The sequence below is a fragment of the Bombus huntii genome, chromosome 13 (genome assembly GCF_024542735.1).
Source record: "Bombus huntii isolate Logan2020A chromosome 13, iyBomHunt1.1, whole genome shotgun sequence".
In the NCBI taxonomy this organism is placed as follows: domain Eukaryota; kingdom Metazoa; phylum Arthropoda; class Insecta; order Hymenoptera; family Apidae; genus Bombus; species Bombus huntii.
The window spans coordinates 2,828,926-2,851,705 of NC_066250.1; the positions used below are offsets into that span (position 1 = coordinate 2,828,926).

Consider the following 22,780-nt stretch of genomic DNA (forward strand, 5'->3'; position numbering starts at 1 on the left):
ATTCGAATCGCAACATCCATTTTACGGAATCTTTGAATTTATGACGAAGAGAGGGACTCGTTGCGTTCTTTACAGTCTGGAAATTATTGAAACTTCTCGCAAAGAAACATTGATAGAACAAAGATGGAAGATAGCCGAACGAAAACGGGGAATTTTCGTTAGACCAACTTTTCCATCCATTGGATAATCTGCGTGAGCTTTAACGCTGAGAAATATCTCGGAGACGAGTCGCCAGAGCAAGGACAGCGAATTGACACCTGCGGAGAAACTCTCGTAACGCGTAGCGTGACAGGAACGTTTAAGGAAAAGCTTTTTCTTCCCGCTGCGATGTTCTAAACATTATCGTCGCGAGTCTTCGTCAACGTTCTACGAAACAGTGCCCGTCGCGACCAACAGCGTATAGAAGCGATTGCAAAAGTCCTCGATCGTCTCGCTTCGTGGAATACCACGTCGGTTAGAATATTCCTCCTCGCTCCTGCAGCGATTCACCTTCGAAGCTTTGATCGAGAAGAAAGATAGACGAAGAAAATTGGTAAAACACGCGAGGGGGGACGAGAAGACCAAGAAGGAACGATGGCGTGCACGCTCGTTCCGCTCGAGGATTCAGTTTGCGCGTTACGTTTCGTTATACCGAGTTACGAGTTGAACGTGACCGGACTGCGTCGCACGATGCTTGAAAAGTGCTCCTGTAAAGTCGAGGTCGTGGGACGTTTTGTTCGTGTGGCCCCTTTTGCTTTCGACACTCGTGCACTTCGTCCACCGAGTCCTATCAATGCGTTTTACTCTGCTGCTTCTCGTTTCTTGCTTCTTCGTATCGCGAGCGCTCGAATTTGCTCTTTAACGCTTTATATCGTGAAACTTTATAATACCATCGTCGGAAAAACGTCGCTGAGACTTAGAACCCTCGTATTAATCGCGATTACTATGCATTTCGATTCTACGTATGCATCAGCCACGTCCAGATAAATCTAAAAAATATTCAAGTATCTCGTAGTTGTATTGCATCGTATCTACCAGCGTATCTACTAATGTTCGCAATAGTTTCTTCGGGAAATGGTTCTTCGCGAACATGTTCGCGAGCACCGATGGAAACGCAGCTTTAGAACGAGACGAACGCTCTTGTCCAGAGCGGTTCATTCGGAGTGAGAATCTGGCAAACGTGTTTGGCAACGGGCTCGTCCGAGTCCCGGAAGTCGTTCAATAAGGAACAAAGACATTTCCATAATTAGCCATTACGGAGTTCCTGCGTCATTCGAGTTTCGCGAACGTTCCTCGCCGCAACCGATGTAGGCGTCGCGATCGATTACCACGAATATTATTAACAAGCGCGTATTCTCCTTGGCAAATAGGATAATCGCTTCTTGATCGTTTCCTCGTCGAACCGAAGAACGGTCCGGATCGAGCCAGTTTAAATCGTACGGATATTGCATTTCTGATTCGACGAACGAATGCTCGTTTACGGCGTTCGTTTCTAAATTTTACGAGAACGAGTGAGGTGCGGTCGCTCGCTCGCTCGGTTCAAAACGCCGCGTTACGTGCGATGTATCGATCGAGCGTGTCTAGGAAAGTGTAACAGGTGAGCCGGTTCTCGGAGCTCGGTCTGTCGGATGTCGTCGTTTAACGTAACACAGAGAGCGATCGTAAAAACTGCAGGAAGGACGCAAACCATTAAGTCAGGGTTATCTACCTTTTCGAGAGAAAAACGTCGCTGCGGGTAATTCTCACGATGCCTCGGCGCATCTGCGATCGTTCTCTCTTGGCGTTGCATGGTCGAGGTCGACGATCGAATTTTCTCGATTAAAACTCGGCGGAGGATCGGAATGCGAAGCACGCGAAAGCGTCTGCGCGAAGTTGCAAGGCTTTTTAGCCAACGGACAACGAATTTATGAGGATCTGTCTCTCGCGTTCATTGAAACTTCCGGCGGTTGAGAAAAGGGGGAAGCGACCCTACGCTCTGCGGCCAGACGCGAGAACACGCGTGTGCGTGTTCCATGTACGTGTTGGTCGACGTGAATGCAACACGCGCTGTACGAGGGAACGAGTTACGAGAAAGAATACATTAACCCTGCTGTTCTCCTCGAGTCTGTACGAAGTGAAATGCGTGTTATATTTTGATAGATATTATTAGAATATAGATAGTTTTTAAACGCTTAGGTTCAATAAACCTCGATATTCCATGAGCTCGTATTTCGCTTATTGTAACGTTTACGAAGATGAATATTTCTGCCGCATACTAATTTTCAAATATACCTTTGCAAGCAAATATACTGTAACATCACGGATGTGATGGACAGCGTTGATAAAATTTCTTGTGTCTTTGAATAATTTCCAAGAAGTAGCCGAATTACATCGTGGAAGCTGATATTAACATTTACATTTAAAAGAATTTAAATTTCATTGTATATAAAAGTATCTTCAATTTTATCAACGAAATATCGCTTCCCGGACTATACTATGCAATGGAACGATCTCTCAATGCACGTTGAGCGTATCTGAATCGGGTTACCAATGATCCCAACAATACTCGTCTGGAATCTGAGTCATTTTGCAAAATCGATTCCACGCGAACGTAATTATATACTGTACGCTACGAACATGCCGATCGAAGCACAAATTTTATCGTTGCTCTATATGGTTAAAAGAATCTTGGTTGCATGATAGAAGCATGTAGAAAAGGGAGAAAAGAGAGATGATCGGTCAGTCGCTTTTCCTTCGACGTATGAAATATCGCTGGTCTTTTTTCCTTAACTCGTATCGCGTTCGCTCGGAACGCGCCGTCTACGGGGCGGAGCTCGGTTATCCCATTAAGAGGCCGATGAATCGATTTCATCGAACGCGGCGTTCTGCCTAATGAACGAACCGCTTCGACGCTTGGCGCGCATCGATCGAGGGAACGCGAGCCACTGACCATGGCAGAAATGGAATTCTCGGTACAAGCTCGCTCCTCCGACTATCAAGGCTAGGCCCCGAGAGTTCATTGATGAATCTCTCCCTTTCTCTTCGGAGGTCGATCGCCTCTCTTCCGTAGAAAATCCGTCGAAAAATCGATTCGCCAGAAAGCCTAGAATAACGAACGTTAGATAGAGAATATACAAGGTTCGGGCTGTCGCGAGAACGTACCAATTTCAAACAACGCGATTATCGGAGATCGAAGGCAAATAGAGAAGTAGACGGTCTATGGCGCCAGTTTAGATATCGCGTTTATTATTGCATGCCTGTCGAGATCGTTCAACCGCTCGTTTCCACGAGTTCGAAAGAGCTATGACATTCCGCGAACGGGAACGCGAACGATCGAACGATAGGATTGACGTGGGTAGAAAAGTTGTACGCGTTGATAGTCGAAATTGATCCTTTCACTTTTGATTAACCCAGCTGTTATTTTTTTTAGTTACGATCTCGCCTCTCGTTTCAACCGAGAAAAGCAGTTTTTATATTCCGCAATATCTTTAACGTGAAATTCCAGCGACAAACGACACGTATTAATTAATAACGCTACTTTCTTCTTTTCTCTAAACGTAAGAGATTTTTTAACGACAAAAAAACATACTTGGGTGAAAACGAGGACGCGTTACAATAACCGTACCGTAAAGCTTAAAGACGACTTGGCCTTATATAGATTTCGTGTCCATTGATTAACACGTATGGCAGACTTTAAAATAGAGAATACAAAGTGACGTCTCTGTTAATCTGTCTCGAGTAGACGTTCATTGTCGCTAATTAATCTATTCCGCGTTAATTGTAATATTGCTTCAAAACTTTGCATCAATTACAAACTTCTATTAATTGACTATCAGTGCGTTATCATTAATACGAGCGTCATACCATTATCGTTCTAGCCTCTTAAACACGAGGAGAACAATTTTCAAGAAATTCAGATAGCCCGTACGACTTGCGAATGAAAGACTGAAAGGCTTAACGCTATGACGGAGGCGTTTCGTGCCCCTTGGTTGCGATTATCAACCGCGAGAAACCTATCGAGCGCGAGCGTGATTTTCCAGCGGCGTGAAACTGGCTTCGACGTCCCGGCGCCTGAAACCTCGTGGACGCCGGCCAACGAGGCCTCTTGGAATCGAGCCAAAGAATTCGCCTGCATTTTTCCATTCATAAACGCGAGATCTATATTTGGGTCAGGCATATCGCGCGAATTCGTGGCACGGCGATATTTTAAGATGAACCGGAGTGGATGGTGCACGGCCTCCGCGCGTGAGTTCGCCGAGTTCGAAGCGCCATCGAAGCGAGAGCGATGACTTTTCGAAAAGCGAACGCGTCGAAACGGAAAGTTTCAAAACTGGAGTGCGCCGTTTTTCCTTTCGAAACGGGCGCGGTCGTTTCTATTCGGCCACGCTCTCGCGATCTCGAACGACGCGACTGAAAATGAAACGCGGGTCAACGATTCAAAAACGCGTTGCCGGCTCGACCGGCAAAACATTTTGATAGCAACGTTTTACGGCCACGCTAAACGGTTTGCTCTCGCCAGCTCGATGATTTATCTACACGAAGGTACTTTAACGCTTTGCTGTGCGTTACATCGAACTTCTTGAAATTTTATCGGCGTTGTCGTGAGACTCGATTATTATGATTACGTTGGTAACGTTACTAGACGTTCACTGCGACCATACATTAGCAAAAAAATTCATTTACGACATAAATAGCAATCTTAAGACTGGACACTCTGTAAGATATGAATTTTATGCAACATTACTGTAATGTTACCGTTTTCTTTGAATTGAAATATAATTATATAATTATATATTAGTATATACTAGTTATATACTGGTTATATTTATATACGCGTGTAATATATTTATAGGTACACGCATTAGAAGCTGGTTACTCTAGTTAAGTACCAGAAGATATAGAATCGGCCGTAATTCCCGGTTATCGGAAAATACGTGCAAACAAGAACAGAATCGATTCTTTCCGCCGTTAAGGCGAGCCATTTTACGTAGCTAGAACGCGCGAAATTATCTTATCGTTTGGAAAACATCGCGATAATTCTGGCGGATGCGTAATCCTCGGTCTCGTAGCAGAAAAGCCGATAAAGGAACGTTTCGAGTCGAGTCACGTGTCGTGCCAACGATTTAACGCACGAAACTCGGCCTTATTTTATTTCCATCTCGATCGCAGTTTTTCACTCGGTAATTTAATTTGTGAGGCGATATCGATAACTCTCAGAAGAGAATTTAACAGCGTCGCGGCCAGCCTCTCGCTCCTCCATAATTTAGTTGCGTACCCGGTAACCTGTATCTCCGCAAATTGCTATCAATTTACGAAAGGTGGGTAATTGGGTTGCGTAACCGCGATTATAATCCGAGCCGCGTTAAGAAGAGTAAAGAAAAAAAAAGGGGAGGAAGGTTGAAATATGCGAGCCGCCACGTGTGTCGTCGAAGGAATATTATTAATACGACTCGTTTGCCTTGGCTCGCCCATATCGATCACGTCGATAATCGATAAACACGCATTCGTATATCTATGCCTGTGTTTCGTCGCGACGCGTCTCTTCGACGTCCTCTCGCGAAGCTGGTCCCGTATCACGGTGTCACCGTGTGCACGTCGCAAATTGCAAATCGTCGCCACCGCCAAATAAGAAAAATGTGGCTGATCTCGCGCGCGTGTACCGCGCTCCGTGACGCGCACGTAAACCACGCTTATCTATCATCTCCGGGATGCATCGTCTCTCCTCTGACGCTTAGCGTAATTTAAAGCGATTTATTGGCAAAATCAAAAGATTCATCGACGGATAAAACCAGGGTAATTATGCAAATACGAGGCTTCATTTTTATCCACATTATAGAAACTCTCTGTTTCGAGAAGGCTGTGGCGCTCGTACGAGAAACGAGATTCGTCCTCTTTACAACTTTAAATAGTTAAGATACAAAGCCTACGTATTTGAAAAGTTCGTCACGTTTTCACTATTAGCTTCTTTGAAATGATAAAGTGTTCGAACAGATGCCGCGAGTCTCTAAATGTGATAAATTTTACGAGTCGGCTGGTAAAAAGATAATACTGCGAATATTGAATTATACCGCTGTTAGAGAGAACGAGCGATATAACTTTGCATAAATGGGAGCAAGACGCGGACTACTTCAAATATTTCAACGTATCTTGAAACGTGAAAAAAATGGAAAGACATTTTAATTAAAGAGGACAGAGATCTCGTTCTTTCCTCTGGATATTATTCTCGGGGTGAAAAGGCTAAGAGGAGAGGCGCGTCGAGTTATTTTCGAGTCAAAGTTTCGCGGCGAGACGCGACTCCCTCGTGGCTGGTACAAAAATAATTTCGAGTAGGCAGAAACGTCGTATCGAAGCCAGTTTCGTCGGAATTCCATCGCGGTGATTCCTTCCCGTTCGTGCACGTGTCTCGCCGTTTTGCTTTATGATCTTTTCTTTTCTTTTTTTTTTTTTTTAAACAAATACACGTTTTGCGATAACAACGCAGCGAGGAAACGCGCGTCTTCTCCTTTCTGCATTCCAACGAAAGCGTCCCCGCTTTCTAGCAAATATTTGAATTCGCGAGAAAGTTACTTTCCGAGACAACAATGCGAATGTGGGGAAACGACAAATTAATGCAACCCTCGTAGTACGCATCGTAGATGTAAATTCCCGATAGTATTCTTACGTTTCCCATAAACAGATCGATTCTATCGCTATAAGAATTAGCCACAGTGCACATTCGGCAAAAAAGATCATACGCGGCGCAAAAAACACGCTAATAATTAAGCCACGGATTTCTACTTTTCCATTTGTACGAGCATAATTGAAGAAATGATACTTAAATGAAAAGCATATCTTATCCTCTAAATATCGTAATAAATACGCTACTATACTGTTTTATATATTTTTGCATACTATATACATAAATTGTGTGCACTTTTGCATCTTCGAAGTTCGCATAAATGGATAAAAATCCGCTGTCTACTAACAATATTAGTTCAATTGTGCAAGAAGATATTAGTGTCGGTAAAATCGATCGACGATCTAGCCACGGATCGATGCCCTCTTTAACGATGCGTAACATCGTCTCGACGTCGCGACGATGCAACAGTTTTCGCGCTCGAATCGAGATTTGGCAAAGCTCGCCCTGTTATACGGATACTTTTACATAACGATTTAGGTCGTTCGCACCGACCAACAGGCCGGGCACGTTGCGTTGCTGAGAAACTGCCAGCACCGTCCTGAAACATCGTCGTTTCGTTGCCAACGAGTTTCTTTTCATCACCGAGTTCGGTCCTCGAGATTAGGCGCGACTCGCAGATCGTACGCTCGCTGTTCTAGTTTTTATCCGTGTCCTTTCATGGTCGTAAAGGTACGCGTGCCAATTCTCTGAGAAGGTTTTTCAACCCGACAGGAAAAATCTAGATAAGACTTATTTGCAGAAACCACAATCTACCAACTCTTATCGGATTCTTCGTTGTTTTTAATGTTCGGTAGATAAGAAACACTCTCGACCGGAATATTTCCTTCTGTCGAGCTTACTATACATGGTATTCCAAGTTTGCATTAATTATATTCATATTCTACGGATATAAATAAGAGACGTTATAAGCTACTCGTCGCATTTACGAGGAAACTTTAACAAACACGATTTTATTTAATATCTGGCCGCATGATGCGAACGAAATAACAGCTTTCTAATGAAATAATAATAGAGAATAAAACAAATGAAAAACGTTCGATTTGGTACTAAACAGATATCCCAATACTTACGACCGGCAGTGTAGGTCGTTTCGTTTAAAGCTTCGTTAAAAAGTTAGAACAAAAATAGAAGATACGAAGGAACGGTAGTCTACTCGCCGTTGCTATGCTGTAAGATAAGAGAGTAGATTCACAATCAATATAATCGCTGAGTGTTAATACTTTCAAAGTGTTTGCCGTTCCTGTCGATAGAGCACTGACGGCGATAAAGAATTGGATCTACGTACAGTACATATTATCCCGTGAAATTTGCTTGAATTTAATTTCATCCGAATGACTCAGTCGACTATATTGATATTCTACTAACTTTATATATTGTTCATACAGTTTCAAACGACATTCTCACAAAGTTCTTAAAGTTTGGCTGGAAAAATCTGAGACACCCTATATAGCGTAACAATTTTCTGACAAGCATCGAATAAAGTTCGACACTCACCTTAATGTCAAGATGAGCAACGTTCAGGGAATGCAGGAAGGCTATTCCGCCTAAAATTTGCTTCAGTAATCTGGCGACTTGTCGTTCTTCCGGAACTTCGTCTCTGTCCAGAATCATTTGCAATTCACCACCAGGAGCCCTTTGAATCGAAAACAGTACATATATACACGCATTCTGGAATTCGGCCTCGAAAATAGAGAATGCAACTTACAATTCCAAAACCAGGACCATCTCCGTGTTCGTTTCGAATACTTCATGCAAGGACACCAGACGAGAACAGTTCGCCGCGGCATCCAGCACCGCGACTTCGTGCAGGGCTTCCGCCCTCAATTCCTGTGCCCGTCTCCTCTTCCTTAGAAATTTCGCTGCCCACTGCCTTCCGCTCGATCTCTCTCGACATCTTCTCACTGCCGCGTATTTGCCTCTGCGAATGGAACGAAAAGCGTTAAAAAAATGTTGTAATATACCTGTACGAGGTTACATCTTTAAAAATGTTCTTAAAAAACATACGCGATGAAATAAAACATATGCGATGAAATATGAAAACGCAAAAAAAAAAAAAAACATGAAACGTAGGATAAACAGTACGCGACTAAAATCTGTTGGACGCAAAATAAATTTCTTTTCCAAGTTTCACTAAACTACCAATATTCTATAAAACTATGCCTTTGCACAGATATCCACGGTCTAATTATCGTGCGTTACATCTTGTACAATGCATTATATATTCAAATACGCGCACGTTATTCAAAGCTAAACCCCACAAATCCATAAAAAATTAATTAGAAACGCGTGTCTACCTCTGTTGAGCGTGACGAACAAAGACGTCACGAGTGAAGTAACGTTGCGCGAGGAAGTTGTACGCGTGAACGCTTTACTTTCGCTCTTTCATCAACGAGCAGATACAAACCCGTTATGTTCGCGCTTTTCTAATTGCGCATAATGTATGGAAATTCTGCGTCTGGCTTCGCGTTCTAATTTTCCACTCGGTAAACGACAAATAATCTATAAATCGTGCGGCTATATTTTCCAACGATACCAAGACGATCGACGATACCCTGTGCATCATGGACGTGTCGAAACGGTGCGCTTGTAATCCGATGATCTAAACAACCTGTAGAAAGCGAAGTTGCGCGGGCAACGCTCTTGACGACCGTCTCTTTCGATTCTCGGCCTCTAGTCCTAAGAACAACGGTGAAAGCATCACCGTTAATCGCACGAGTCTCGTTTCTTTTTGCAAAGCCGGGACGTTTTTCCCGGTCCACGAACGACTCGTTTGGGAACGGCCTCGAGATCGAACGAGGCCGATACGACAACGGAATTAGACGGAACGCCGTGTACGTTTCGCCACCATATCGATGGCTGAATGATATGAAATTTCGTCTTTGTTCGCTTAAAGTATTGGCGATCAATTGCTCGCAGGAAATTGGAAATAAATTTGAAATAAAATGTTCTTCTTCTGTTTGTAAAAAAAACCTAATATGCATTAATAAAACTCGTATCGTTAGTGCGTTGCAGTAAAACTTCGTAACTGTTAAATTTCGTAGAATTACTTCGTTACCTGACGAACTCTGTGCCTTTAAATGTTTTTATCTCTAAATTAAAAGCCAGATTATGAAGGGACTCCTAAACTATTATACTATATAGTAAAATGTACAAATATTGACATAGACGGTAAAATATATTATTGGTAGGTTTGTAGCAGGTACTATAGAATTGCAGACTGGTACCCTCATAGAAAATGTAATAAAACCTGGTCACAGTTATTATCCTTCCTAGTAATCTTTTCCTATTGACTTTGGTAAACATTGCGTACTATTACTGCGGGTTAACCGAAGTGCCCGGGGATATTTATGAGCGATAGCCTAAAGCTACTATTTAGCTACCTCATTTGTACCTGTATTCGACTAATTACCAAATTAGGAGACCCGATAGCAACAAAGCTTTATTATGGCAATTTGTAATCCTTGAATGGTTCAATTGCGGTAATTGAGTTTACACGTTTCGAACGCACAATCTCTCTCGGTTAGACATCGATAGAATAGAAAATATCCTGGACGCGTGTCATGATTTTTCTGCATAGAGTTGCTCGTTACGAAGGACCCATGAAGCGAATGAATCGAGCGACGGACGTCGGTGTAAACGTCGTTAGAGAGCATTGTTACGAGGTCGGTATCCCACAGAGTAAATCAGGGAACGAGACGATGCCCTGCTTGGGTCGTCAACGATCAGGTATTTCTGTTCAGATATAGTAGATGGAGGCGATATAGGGAGGTCGTAAAATCGGTCAGTGGTTAAACTTTACAACTTTCAATGATCGTAACAATTAATTTCAAAGCTATTGGACGTCATATGGACCCGTAGGATCTATAGAGCCTCGTTCACAGAACGATGTCAACACAGAATCGTTCCTTCCCTTGCAGTAATGTCTAAAATATATTTCTTACGGTAACCAAACAAAAGTATTCCAACGCTTAGAGAAATCTTTTCTAAGTATATTTTCTTATATGAAACGCTATTATACTGGAGACGTTTGAAACGAGTCTGAAAATATGCAGGAAATTTTTACAAAATACTTGATCGCGGTAGCTTCTTTATACATTGTTCAACACACTTTTTCAACGATTATACTTCAACTGTAGCTAGATCAATTAATCGCCTTTAGTATTCTAATTTTACGAACATCTCTCGCTACGTCTCGTTCACCTCCTACTGTACACATTGCGGATAGCTCGCGTGAATATTTCCGAGCGAAAAGCACGCTGCACGTCGCTTTAATTATCATCGACGACCATAAAACTGTTAACGAGCGCGTTGACTTTGCAGGGAAAATTTTACGGTGCCGAGGCAGCGTGAGATCATTGATGCAATTATCGGTAGCATTACTCTGGATCGGCTGTAGCTCGCGGAGGAATCGCATCGCCGATAAAAAAATCTCACGATACCTTCGGTGATAAAGTTCGTACACAAAAGTTGTACACAGTTCGCGTGCGCTCGGTTTGAAGATTTTTGTAGCTCGACCGGGTTATCTTCGCGGCTGTTGCGAGTATCGGCGTGGATGCTTTTCACTTGATAAACTGGTTGCGAGATCGACGTCGCCGGACGGTTTAACTCGCGTCTTGGTACCTCTCTCTCGTTGATCAAGCGGCCAGCTCGCTCTCCGACGAGTGAGAACCACGGCTTGTCTAGGTATGTAGGTTGGCAAATGCCAATAGTTGTCGACGATCGTGGTCAGACTCCACCGAACGGGCCTCTTATCTACGTTCTAATTACAGGCTGTTACACTGCCAGATCTATCTGACGTTAACGTCTGAACAAAGGGAAAAGAGAGGAACGCATTTAATGCAGTTCGTCTTCGATCTTTTGGAACTTTGTATCGTCCCCTTTACGCCAAAGTCACGAGCGTGTAGATTTTCATTGCTTCGAAGGAAACGAAAGATTAGAAAGACTAACGAAAAGAGAACGCTTGAACCGATCGCTTCGACGAAGGCGTAACAAGATTGTGCGCTTTAGAAAGGAAAGGCAATCGTTTCCAGAGAATAGAAGATTGCGATAATTGGAGGTTATTTGAACTTTCATTTACCCGAGGGTTCTAATTTTCCAGCTAGACCCGGCAGCAGCATCGGACATCGCTATAATTACAGCGTCGCAATCGCTGTCGCCGTAATATCGGATTTACAGTTGCGCCATTAGGTGGCAAGAGATTGCGAGCATTGTTTCCAGGATATCTCGAGTTCGATACAATGAAATCGCTTCGCAGATTTCCCCGTTCCTAATAAAGCAACTAACCCTTCCACAACAGTGATACAACCGATATAGCGAGCAAAATAAACCTCCGATGTCGTTCTTTCGATCGTACGGACTTAAACTATGAAGCATATAAATCTGCAATCGCGTAACGTATTCATAAAATGTTCCAAAGATGTAAAATCCGTAAAAGTTTTCAAGATTAATGGTAAAACAGGTCCAATAGGATTGGTGCGCATAGTCCTTTGTTTTTGAGAAATTAATCGAGAAATTACGTTCTCGGTGCGGTAACTTTTTATGCTTTAAATGTTTTTATTACAATTTCCACCTGAAACGTATATATTTGTGTGATATATACATGTAATATCAATACATATTATTACACAACATTTAATATACAAAATGTAAAAATATGTGGTACTAATACAATAAGCAAAAATAATCAAAAATGTGTTAAAGTAAATTGTGAAAATTTAGTACTAAAAGAATTTATAAAGTAAAATACAAAGAAAACTTGTTGATTTTCAAAAACAAAGGACCTGGCACTCAAGTCCTTTCGAGTTCGTTTTACCATCGACCTAAAACATCGAACGCGGATACAATCGACTTATTCGAGATTTCGCGTTTCTCGCCATCTCTTTGTAGGTGTTCAAATACTTTCGTAAAGTTCGCAGAATATATGTATGCAGGATCAAACGACTGAAAGAGATAAACAGGGGCCACAGTCGGAACATAACGTGGCGAAGCTTTCGTTCGGGTCACCGGGTGAAACGCGATGGCGAACGAAGGTAAAGAGCCTAACGTGGATTTACGTAATGCACGTAAACGCTAGGAAACAAGTTCAGAAGTCGAGGAAGTGAACGCAGACCGAGTGTGCGCGCCGTGGCTGCATTGCTATGCACGTGATCTCGATTTCCCTGGTCGAGCCCAGGTCGAACTCCCACGCTCCGCTGTTAGCGCTCGCGTATGCACGATTCTCGTAAAGATCGCGCCTTCTTCCAACAAATCGCATCTACCTTCGGGTCTAATTTGTCTTGGAAATGCGATGCATCGAGGCTGTTGCTCAACGCTCGCGCGATATTTCTTCCACGAAACGGCCAACTGTACAAAGTGTCGCCGTGTTTCTCTGTTCAAACTCCGTCAGCGTGTTCATCGCTGAACGAGAACACGTGGGACACCCTGTATAATCTCGCGTCTTAATCTCAACTCGATGGAATCGAGCAACGTGTCTTCAAGTTTTGCGCAACACCGTGCCACGTTCTTCTCGCCGGAGTCGCTCGAATAAACCTGGCAAATTACACGAACCAAGATATTTGCTCGTGTTAGGATGACGGGCAAGTCTCGGGGAACGGCGTCAAGCGGAGAGCAAGAAATCGAAATTGTATTTTTCGTCCCGTCGAGGTAGCACCTGCGAGAACGGCCGCGCCGCGTTCGTTACGCCGGTGAACAAATTCCCCGTAATAGCGAGGAGGCAGCTGCGAGCTGCAGCCAACAGGTGGTGCGATAAATCGAGGCCGAAATTTTATTCACGACCGTTACAGAGAAGCTCGTTTCTAACTTAACGAACGAACGTGCACTCGTTCTCCAGGAAGAACTGCAGTTGTGATTAATGTGTCTGGATCGTGGATCTCCATGAATCTAATTGGGATGGTCGTGTCGTACATGATACGATGTGTTCTTATGCATCGACTCACGATTCCAACATTTATCAATAATATTTTTTCATGTCCACGTATCGTATGTGCCACGTGAAATATTTCAGATTTGAAACCAATTTGGAAATATAGTGTGTGTGTGTATATATATATATATATATATATATATATACTTTAAGAGAGAAATTACAAGATAAGAAGGTTTCGCCTAAATTGATAAGAGATTATTGCAAGTAATACAAGCAACGATATTTCGAATCTGTGAGCTCATCGGCAGATTGCAAAGCTTAATTTCGACATGCTTTGGCTAAATATTGAAAGAGATAATTGAAATAAAAAGCGTTCGGTTATTTATTACCTCGGTTGGATATTCCAGACCATCTATCAACTAGAAAACTTGACTAAGAAACACGCGTATATCGATTAACGTTTTCTAGTTTCGATAAAACCGTCTCTGACCAAGTAAACGTTGTAGTCGTGAAATGTGATGAATTTTAAGTAGCTTGAATCCGAGTTCGATCGGAGCGCATGCCAGCCGAAGAAAACGAGGTTGGTTCGAAGTCTCTAACGAGGAGCCGCGGTCGGATTTCTCCGTGAAAATACAAAGTGCCGCTTGCCAACTCGTTAGAGGTTAATTACGTGGGCGCATTAAGTCCTGACCTTGAAAGGTATCGTGACAGAAACTCGACTTTCGTCTAAGCGAACGCGGAATCGCGCGAGCGTGACTGTCGTCGACAAGACCGAAGTCGACACACTTGCTGGACCACGTACATATTCGCCATTGGCGTAGTACGAATTTACCGATTCATTAAGTCAGAGCTACCGAGAACATACGTAAAAATACTTGCTTCGCATACATATATATGCAAAAGCGTTTCCATCAAAAGCTAAGCTAAACCGTACTAGGTTTTATACTACAATAATAACGCAAATATTTTTAAACTCGGCGTAGCATAATTTATGCTTATGCTTTCGGCTGGATCCGCGGTTTTATCGATTTCACGCAACGTTTTCAGGAAAGACGACGAACTACCATAAGCACGCAAGAGACTAAATTCACGTTACGAGGAGTGGAATTTCTGCGTTCGATGAAAGGAGAGGACCTTCTATGGTAGCGGTGGAAGAAAACAAGCCTGATCAACGGGTTCCAACGAGAAATCACGGGATCTAGACGTTGCCGGCCTGGCGCTTCGGATTTCTCCGCGGAAATGTAAAATAGCTGGTTCGAGATAGTTGATGCGTGCACGGGCGTCTCACGAGCCAACGTTCGGAACTGTTACGCCGGAAATTAAAAAATTATATGTTTATCTTGTAACATGTATTCGCTATCTTTCAAAAGTATCTGGATAATTACGCGTTTTCGACGAGATGTATTTCAATTATAAAATTACTGATAAATTGAACCGCGATGATTAAACTGCGGATGTGTTTATGAAAATTCATATTCCGAATATAATTAAACACACGATATCTCAATAATCTTCGCCGCTCACATATTATAACAAGTATTTTACTATGAATATATTTTACTACGAACTATTTCACTATGTACAATACATTTTTCCATATTATGGGCATCCAGTATACCTTTGCGCATTTCAGATTTCCTATAAACGTTCGTTAACAAATTTTCAAACGAAACGCCGCGTGAAAGTCTCGTTTCCGAGATAATCCTCGAGGCTGCGGCGTGATAAAATATCGACTTCGCGTTCTCGTGTTTCCTAAACGTTTCTACGTATTCGAGTTTCATTGCGCAACGATCGTTAATCCCTTAACCCGTTTCTGACGCACCGCGTGCGTTTCCCAGGAAACACCGTCAAAAACTTTGTAAACGACTTCTCTGTATAACATTAACAGTGCAAGAAATCGATGTGCAATTATGTACGTCGCGTTTGTTAAATTTATCGCAATTTCCCGCGATTTTTACTGCAAATTGGTAGCCTGTGTGAGAAAGGAAGGCAAATGTTCCCGGGGTGCGACGTTTTTTGTGGCGTTAAGGTCGTTAGAGGATAAACGGGAGATTTGCTGCAGCAGCCAGATAGCAAGAAGCCCTCTACGCGGAGGTCTAGTCGGGAGGAGCGCGTTAAATCGACGCGCTCGCAATCCTATGACTACGTTCCGAGAAGAAAACGAAAGAACGGAACATCTCGAACCATGCAATTGCCGCGAAGACGAGGATGAAGCTAGAAGGCGAGACGTAGCGGGATAATTTGGCGAAGCTGAAGGTTCGTGATCGCGTTATCCGGCGATGCAAGGCTCTACGATTCTCAAGGAACAAAATTAATTAGCAATTTGTAACAAATAAAATTGCACTTGGAAACGGTAATTGCAAAACGTTTACCGCGTATCTTTATATAGCTGCGATATTGGCAAGCAACGGTTCGAATTTACGAGCTCCTTGAACCACGGATAACGTCAAAGTTGTAACTCGAGGCGTCACGAAAGTATACCAAGCAGGAAACTGGACCGTTCCACTGTCGTGCTTCTCTGGTTAAAGAAACTCCTGGACATTTCCTGCTCTTCGATCTCCGCGGCCGGTACTGTACATGGAAACGATATACGAGTAGTGCGATCCTAAAATCAGTGGTTAGCTAAAGCTTATACGTTTCGAGTGTCGAATTTAATGTAAATATGAAATTAGTAGAAGCTTACGAAAGTTATTTACAAAATTTCTAACCTCTCGAATCTCTTTCGTGGAACGCAGAGACGCAGAAACTGAAAATTGCGTAAGTAGTTATCGTCGATAGTCTAGCAGCTAACTTTCAAATAATTAAGACGTCGCAGCATACATATATGTCGAGACATTTCAGTAGCAAGCAAACGTGTTAATACAAAAGAGAATAATCGTTCGTTTCTACAGCGTTCGCGAGTCTATTATTATTTACAAGTACAAAGTATTATTATCTGCACGGTGATGAAAACGCAAACTAAAATTTATTGCATATTTCTCGGTCCAAGAGACGATCGCGTCTCATTTGATCGCTGCAGGATCCGTGGGAATATCAAGGAATAGTTTGCTCACGGTTTCGTGATCAACCTTAATATTTAAGAACGCAACAATACTTTCACTATGTTTGTTTCTCTTAAATAGCGCCAGCTACGTTATTATTTTTCCAGCGAGTCTCTGGTATCTGTGCGGGACTTAAAGCGTACTTAGGACCTCGCTCGATCATCCGACCGTGTCCCATGTTGAAGAGGCGCGAAACGATAGCTTCGCGATTCGCTTTTACATCTCGTTTCTTTGAACCTTCGGTTTCAGGGATGAACCAGTTACCCGGCATCGAGTCTCGCAAATTTGTTCACAACGTGGAATAAAGTTCTAACCGAGGCTGAACGCGGTAGTGCCGCGAACTCCATAGAAAGTATACACTTTCACCGTAGTGGTATCTCCATCCAGTGCTGGATTTGTACGAGACGCGACGAGGAGCTGTTCGAAGCTTTTGCACGATGATCGAGACAGAGAAAAGCATCGAGAGCTTGAGGCTGCGACCTCTTTGTGGCATACGTTTTCGCTTGTATGTTCCATACGCTCTTAAGCAACGAACGACTTGCTTCCATAAATTCGTGCGATGTGGATGTCGCTTTTTCTGTGCGTTTCAGATCACGGAACAAATCCGTGTAACTTCTGAACGATGAAAGAAACGTTATTTTTCATACTTTCCACCCGTAGTTTTCGCATTTAAAAACGCGAAAAGAAACAAACTTTCCCTCCGGATTGGAGTCACCGAGTCGAAGGTCCGGCATGACCTAAAATACGACGACTTGGCGTCGAGTGTCTGACGAGTGAGCACATCGTAAGTCGGATATTACAACGTTTCGGTGGTCGTGCTCTCCTAAATTGGATGTCTGTTGTTTCTTCCCACGACCAGGGATCAACCGCAAAGTTCGAAACGGCGTGTTACTTAAAGCTACCGAGCATAGACACATTAAAACTATATACGTAGCCTGGTGTAAGATCAATGACCCAGGGTCAAGAGGAGAGGTAGGGGAGTCGAGCAAAGCGTTAAGTGCTCGTTGCCCTCTGGTGTAGAGCGGCGGACCAGGAAATCGGTGCTAACACCGGGATCAGAGTCTACGTCGTGCAACACAACCTTGTGTGTATCCATCGTCCTTTAAGGCATCCATTAGCTTCCTAACTACTAAACACACCGGTCAGTCCGACGACCTCGTGCTCCTACCCACCATCCGGTCTACGAAGTACCTTCTTCCACCTCTTCCCTTGAGGAGCTTGTGCCTTTTTATTTTCCTTACTCTTCCATCTTCGTCCGCCGCTTCTACCGTTTTCTCCTTCCCCTTCGTCTCCCTCTCCTCTGCCTCTCCTTCTACCATCCTCTCCTTGTCCCGATACCGACGTTCGAGGGTCATCGACATCCGCGACTGGAGACATTGTACGCAACGTCGTTGCTCGGCTATCGCGGTTACGAGCTTGGCCACGCACCTTGCGCTAACGGTCGACATCCTTCGTACCTCGCGCCTCTTTCATCTATGTAAGTAGCCCTTTCGATGGTTCAGAGGTTGGAAAGCTACAGAAAGGGTAGATTTATTTGGTGCGAGAAGCGTTCAGCTCGGATATGGTCGGCTGCTGTGCAGGTCGAAATTAATTTCTATCGAACGCTAACGATGTGATGTTGCAGACGATAAGTGGCTTGTAAAATTCTACTAAAGATCGTTGACGGAAGGATACAGCAAGCTGAACGCAAACAATGGCTCAGAGTAGACATACGACTGATGTGGTAACAGGGTTTGGTGTTTGGCGCGCGCGGTGTAATCGCGAGGAGTAAACAGAAATATCGCAAAGTAAAATACGTTGCAGTACCTCTTAATTTTGTATTTGATGATCGAGAAGCTCGTGATGAGAAAGCACAGAAAGTGCAGATAGAAAAAAACGTTCCAGTGCCCCTGAGAGGAGAAGGTTGCGCAACGTTGTGTAATCGGCCTAACGAGCTGCGAACGCAACTGGAACGAATTTCACCGCATTGGTAACGATGCAACGCTGGCCCGTTGCAGTAGTTGCACAATGGATTTGCATTCGAGAGAGAACCGATGCAGAGCCGGCGATCGTAGACGACGCGGTCGGTCTGCCTACCTATCTGCTAATTTCCTTAATTGCCAGCAGAGTCGAGTGTAATTAACGACGACCGGGGGCAACGAGTCGCTCTGGTTTCCGTACCACGGGGCCCTGTAATGAGATGAACTTAACCATCGGATGGCATCGAGATCGTTCAGTCCAGAATTAAGCGGTTCGCGTGAAACCAACTGCCTTACCAACTCTATACGCTATAACGGAGAGGTTCTTAACCTTTTGTTTACCACCGATTTCCTATAAATAACTCTTTATTGACTCAGACCCGCGAAACTTAGCTCGCAACTTCCATCCGTAACGTGTTAAATATATGCGTTTGGAACTCTCATCGACAACCTCCGAATTTCAATAGAAGCGAGTCGCTATAAATAGGCGAATACGCGTATTAAATATCTTTCGTTCGAATAAAAAAATAATAACTTGCGCGTGTGATGACTTCCGTCCCCCGGGGGCCCACAGATCACAGATTAAGAACCGACTATATGCTATGCTACATTATAATGTAGACTATATAACATATACTATGGATTATAATATAAAATAAATGAGAAATTTTTCACTGGTATTGACTTGGCAATTAAATGATTGCGGATTTTGTCATCAGGTGGTATTGACAAAATCCGCAATCACTTAGTTGTCAAGCCAATACTACAATTGTTAGATCAAAGAGGGAAAGTCCGCAGGATCTAGCAACAGTTCGATATGAAAATCATAGGAGCAAACGCGATAAATACATTTTTGTGGATTTCCTGATGTTGATGGAGCTAGAAGGAAGCAATCATCGAAGAAGCGAGAATTTAGTTCGGCGAGAGTACAAACGCGGGGTAACAGAAACGCATTATTGCGCGAGTCAAGCGGACACGTTCGCAGTCTTCCCGTCGATTGTCGCTCGTTAACGCCATTGTGCTGGTGGACTTGGACGCACAGCGGGTACACGCGTTACGCAATACACGCACTTGATACGGCTTGCGGCTGTCCAGGATGAACCGAGAAAAATACGGTGAATATCGTGTCGCGAGTCTGCCGCTGCCATTTAAGCGTCGCCGGCTAATCGACTAAACTTCGCTGAGAAGCGAAACTTCCAACGCAATCGTCCGGGCTTATAATCGAGTAATCGTGTCTGCGTCGTGAATTGACCAAGATCTGAATAAATCTTTTTAATCCCTTGACGCCAATCACTGTGACGGAGAAACTTTACCTGGAGCCAAAATTTGGAGTAACAATGGAGCTTCTGAGAGTCCATCTGCTGATCGACTTCGGCTCTCGTAGAATTATAAATTTCAGATCATCCAGATACAGAATTTGCATTCGACGTTCCGAGAAAAACATTCTCATTCTCATAAAATGATGTATCATAAAGAAATACTTGTAAATTGTAAAAGTAGGGCAAATTTCATCAAATATCCTTCGTTATTGTCGTGCTTCTGAGCGTTTTAATTTACGCGATTGATCAGTGTGGTTTCTAAGCGACTCAATGTTCATAGTTGACACAGGAATGACAAACGCTTGTTTTTCTTTTTGCGAATTATAATCCTCGGTCTCGGGTCTGTTGCAGTTCCTGATTCTTCGCAAATGTCGCGAGAGAAGAAAGTAGCAGCAGGACGAGCTCTTAAACAGTCGTTTGAATTCCATGCCTCGTTCGCAGTGGTACGAAAAGGAATTCAGCTGCGGTAATGTCACGGGAGCAGGTTTTGGAATCTTGCTGGCAAAAATGTATTTTTCTGCTTGTTGCTTCCATGCTAGAACACTTTTATCATTTTTACGGGATCGACTGCATTCCCGCAAACCGCTTCGAATCGTTTCATTCGAAACCTTCTGCGGTCGACCGCCGCAGAAATTTTTCTTTCTCTGCCTGCAGGATGATTATTACTGTGACACAAGATGATTCTCGGTTCTACGCAGGATCATATATACATATATATCTCGAACGAAGCTGTAATAATTTGTCATGCCACGAAAACAATATAATTCGATCGCAATTCAATGTGTTTCCACCGTCGCTATCGATATTGAATATCATACAAAACGTTTCTGTGGACCATATGCTTCGACTCTCGCAATATACGTACATGCATATTCCAACAATTTAATTTTTAACCTTTCGACAATGTCGAGAGTGCGTCGAAAGGTCATCGAAGATCTCGCAATTATATGGTCGACAGCAGTCAAAAGCCTGTTGACCAAATACCACGATCGTCTACCTTCTCTCGGAGAGTTTGTTCAGACGAGCAACATTTTTATCGGGCAACGAGCACGATGAAACTTTCACGCGAATCGTTCACCGGTGTTTATCCATTGCCCGCCGAAGAACGAACGGAATGATATTTAACCTCCTCCGAGAACGGTTACAAAACGACCCGTTCCAGTTTCCTCCGGCTCCGTTTTCCTCTTTTTCTCCTCGTTCGTTGCTCTCGTAGCCATTAACCAACGGCTCAGCGAGTTTTCGCGCGATTCCTGTCTCTTGACTAGTTCGTTTCATCTCCAACGAGAAGGATAATTATACGCTGCTCCGAAAGAGACTAGGCGAATTCTAATATCGCGATTAAATGGGTCATAACGAAAACCTACTCTTTTCTTCAATTTTTCAATCCTTTAAATTACATCATCGATCCACAGATCCTCGGAAACGATGTTACTTTAATCGATTCGTGCGACATTGTTTTACAACGTCTTAACGATTTTTACGCAGAAATCGAGGCTGTGGCACACGCCGTGACCTACGCTGTTATTTTTAGAAGCCTGATCTCGACAGGATTAATAATTGAATCAGATTAGCGCAGAGAGATTTTAATGCGCGGTACCCAGCCGTCGACCGGTTGGTCGATTTTGGTTCGATCGGCCCCTGGGTCCCTTCCTTCTCCCATCGACATCGATTTTTGCTCTTTTCAAACCGGGTCAGCAAACTGTGGCGACCGACGAAGGACGTCAAGGGAGTCCGTCTCCCCTCTTTGCCCGAGGCTTCCTCCTTTTCGTCCACGTACGTTCGCCAAACGCCTCGTGCGTCTCCCTCCGGTTAGTTTTTTTCCTCGTGAAATTTAGAAGTCGACGCCCGTCCCTTCGTTCGTTCGTGACGAGCATTAATCCCGACAACGACCAAAGTATCCTCTTATTGGCGTTTTGCGGCGTTCCGTGGCTAAATCGGGACCCCCGAAGAAACCGATACTCCATACCAACGGATTTCTCGATCCCCTATCTCTCGTGATTTCTTTCAACGTTCCACCGTACAACCTTCCCTTTCTTCCTCCTCGGTCCCTCTCGTCTCCTCTACTTTCTTATTATTTTTCTCTTTCTTTACATCTTCACGAAATCTATTAGAATGGTAACTAAGTGATTGCGGATTCTGTCATTAGGTGGTATTGACAAAATCCGCAATCACATACTTGCCAACCCAATATAACGGCGAATCTATCGAGCGAGATGCAAGTCTCGCGGAAGGTACGGTAGTTGCGCTTCGATGCAAAGATGCTCGATCGAGATACAGGGGAGGGAACGTCAGCTTTATTTTCGCAAGGCATCAAAGTAGACTCGGTTTATTTGCGATCGTCGATGGGAGGTTTTGAAGGGTACCAAACTGGTCGGTGCGCACCAGCCATACTTCAACGATCGACAGCAGGAAGTCGCCGTACGGTCGAGATGAACGATCGTCGGATCGACCGGTCCATCTCTCCTTCTTTTCCTTCTTTCTCTTTTCCCTTTCGTGATACCTACTTTTCTAGCAGATAGGTCCGTGATATTTGTTCGTTTCTATCTGTATGCGGATGTTCGTCACCACCGACGCTCGGATATTTACAGAAAGTGGGATTCTCCGAGTTGGCTTTTAGACGCACTAATTAGAACTAGAACGATACGTCTTGAAAGAATGTTTCTTTCGTATCGCTACTGCGTCAAAAACGAAACGTACTATTATATAGCGCTGGTTGTCGACGCGCACGATGCCATCGACTAACAGTTATCGGCCATGTTAGTCACAGTTAGAGGGAGAATTTCCATAAACGTCGTCGCTATCGATGGCTACTGTCGATGAATCATAATTAGCCGAGGAAGATGTTGCGTTAAATCAAGGTGTGTCGTGTGTCTCTCCTGTATGAAAACCAAATCAAGTCGCGTGAGTCAGGCACGAGCAAGTACAATACTTTTGTACCACGCGTCGTGGACAACGGTTTA

At 43.6% G+C, this 22,780-nt stretch overlaps 1 protein-coding gene across 1 annotated transcript in view; it reads right to left on the reverse strand.

The window, feature by feature from the left end:
- Window positions 1-22,780, reverse strand: part of LOC126872410 (serine/threonine-protein kinase 17B-like) — a 64,088-nt gene that overhangs the window by 10,713 nt on the left and 30,595 nt on the right. Inside the window, exons 2-3 of the mRNA XM_050632338.1 lie at window positions 8,343-8,555; window positions 8,132-8,270 (exon numbers count right to left, since the gene is read on the reverse strand). Of these exons, the coding sequence (XP_050488295.1) occupies window positions 8,132-8,270; window positions 8,343-8,555 (352 nt within the window). The remainder of the gene's footprint in view (window positions 1-8,131; window positions 8,271-8,342; window positions 8,556-22,780) is intronic.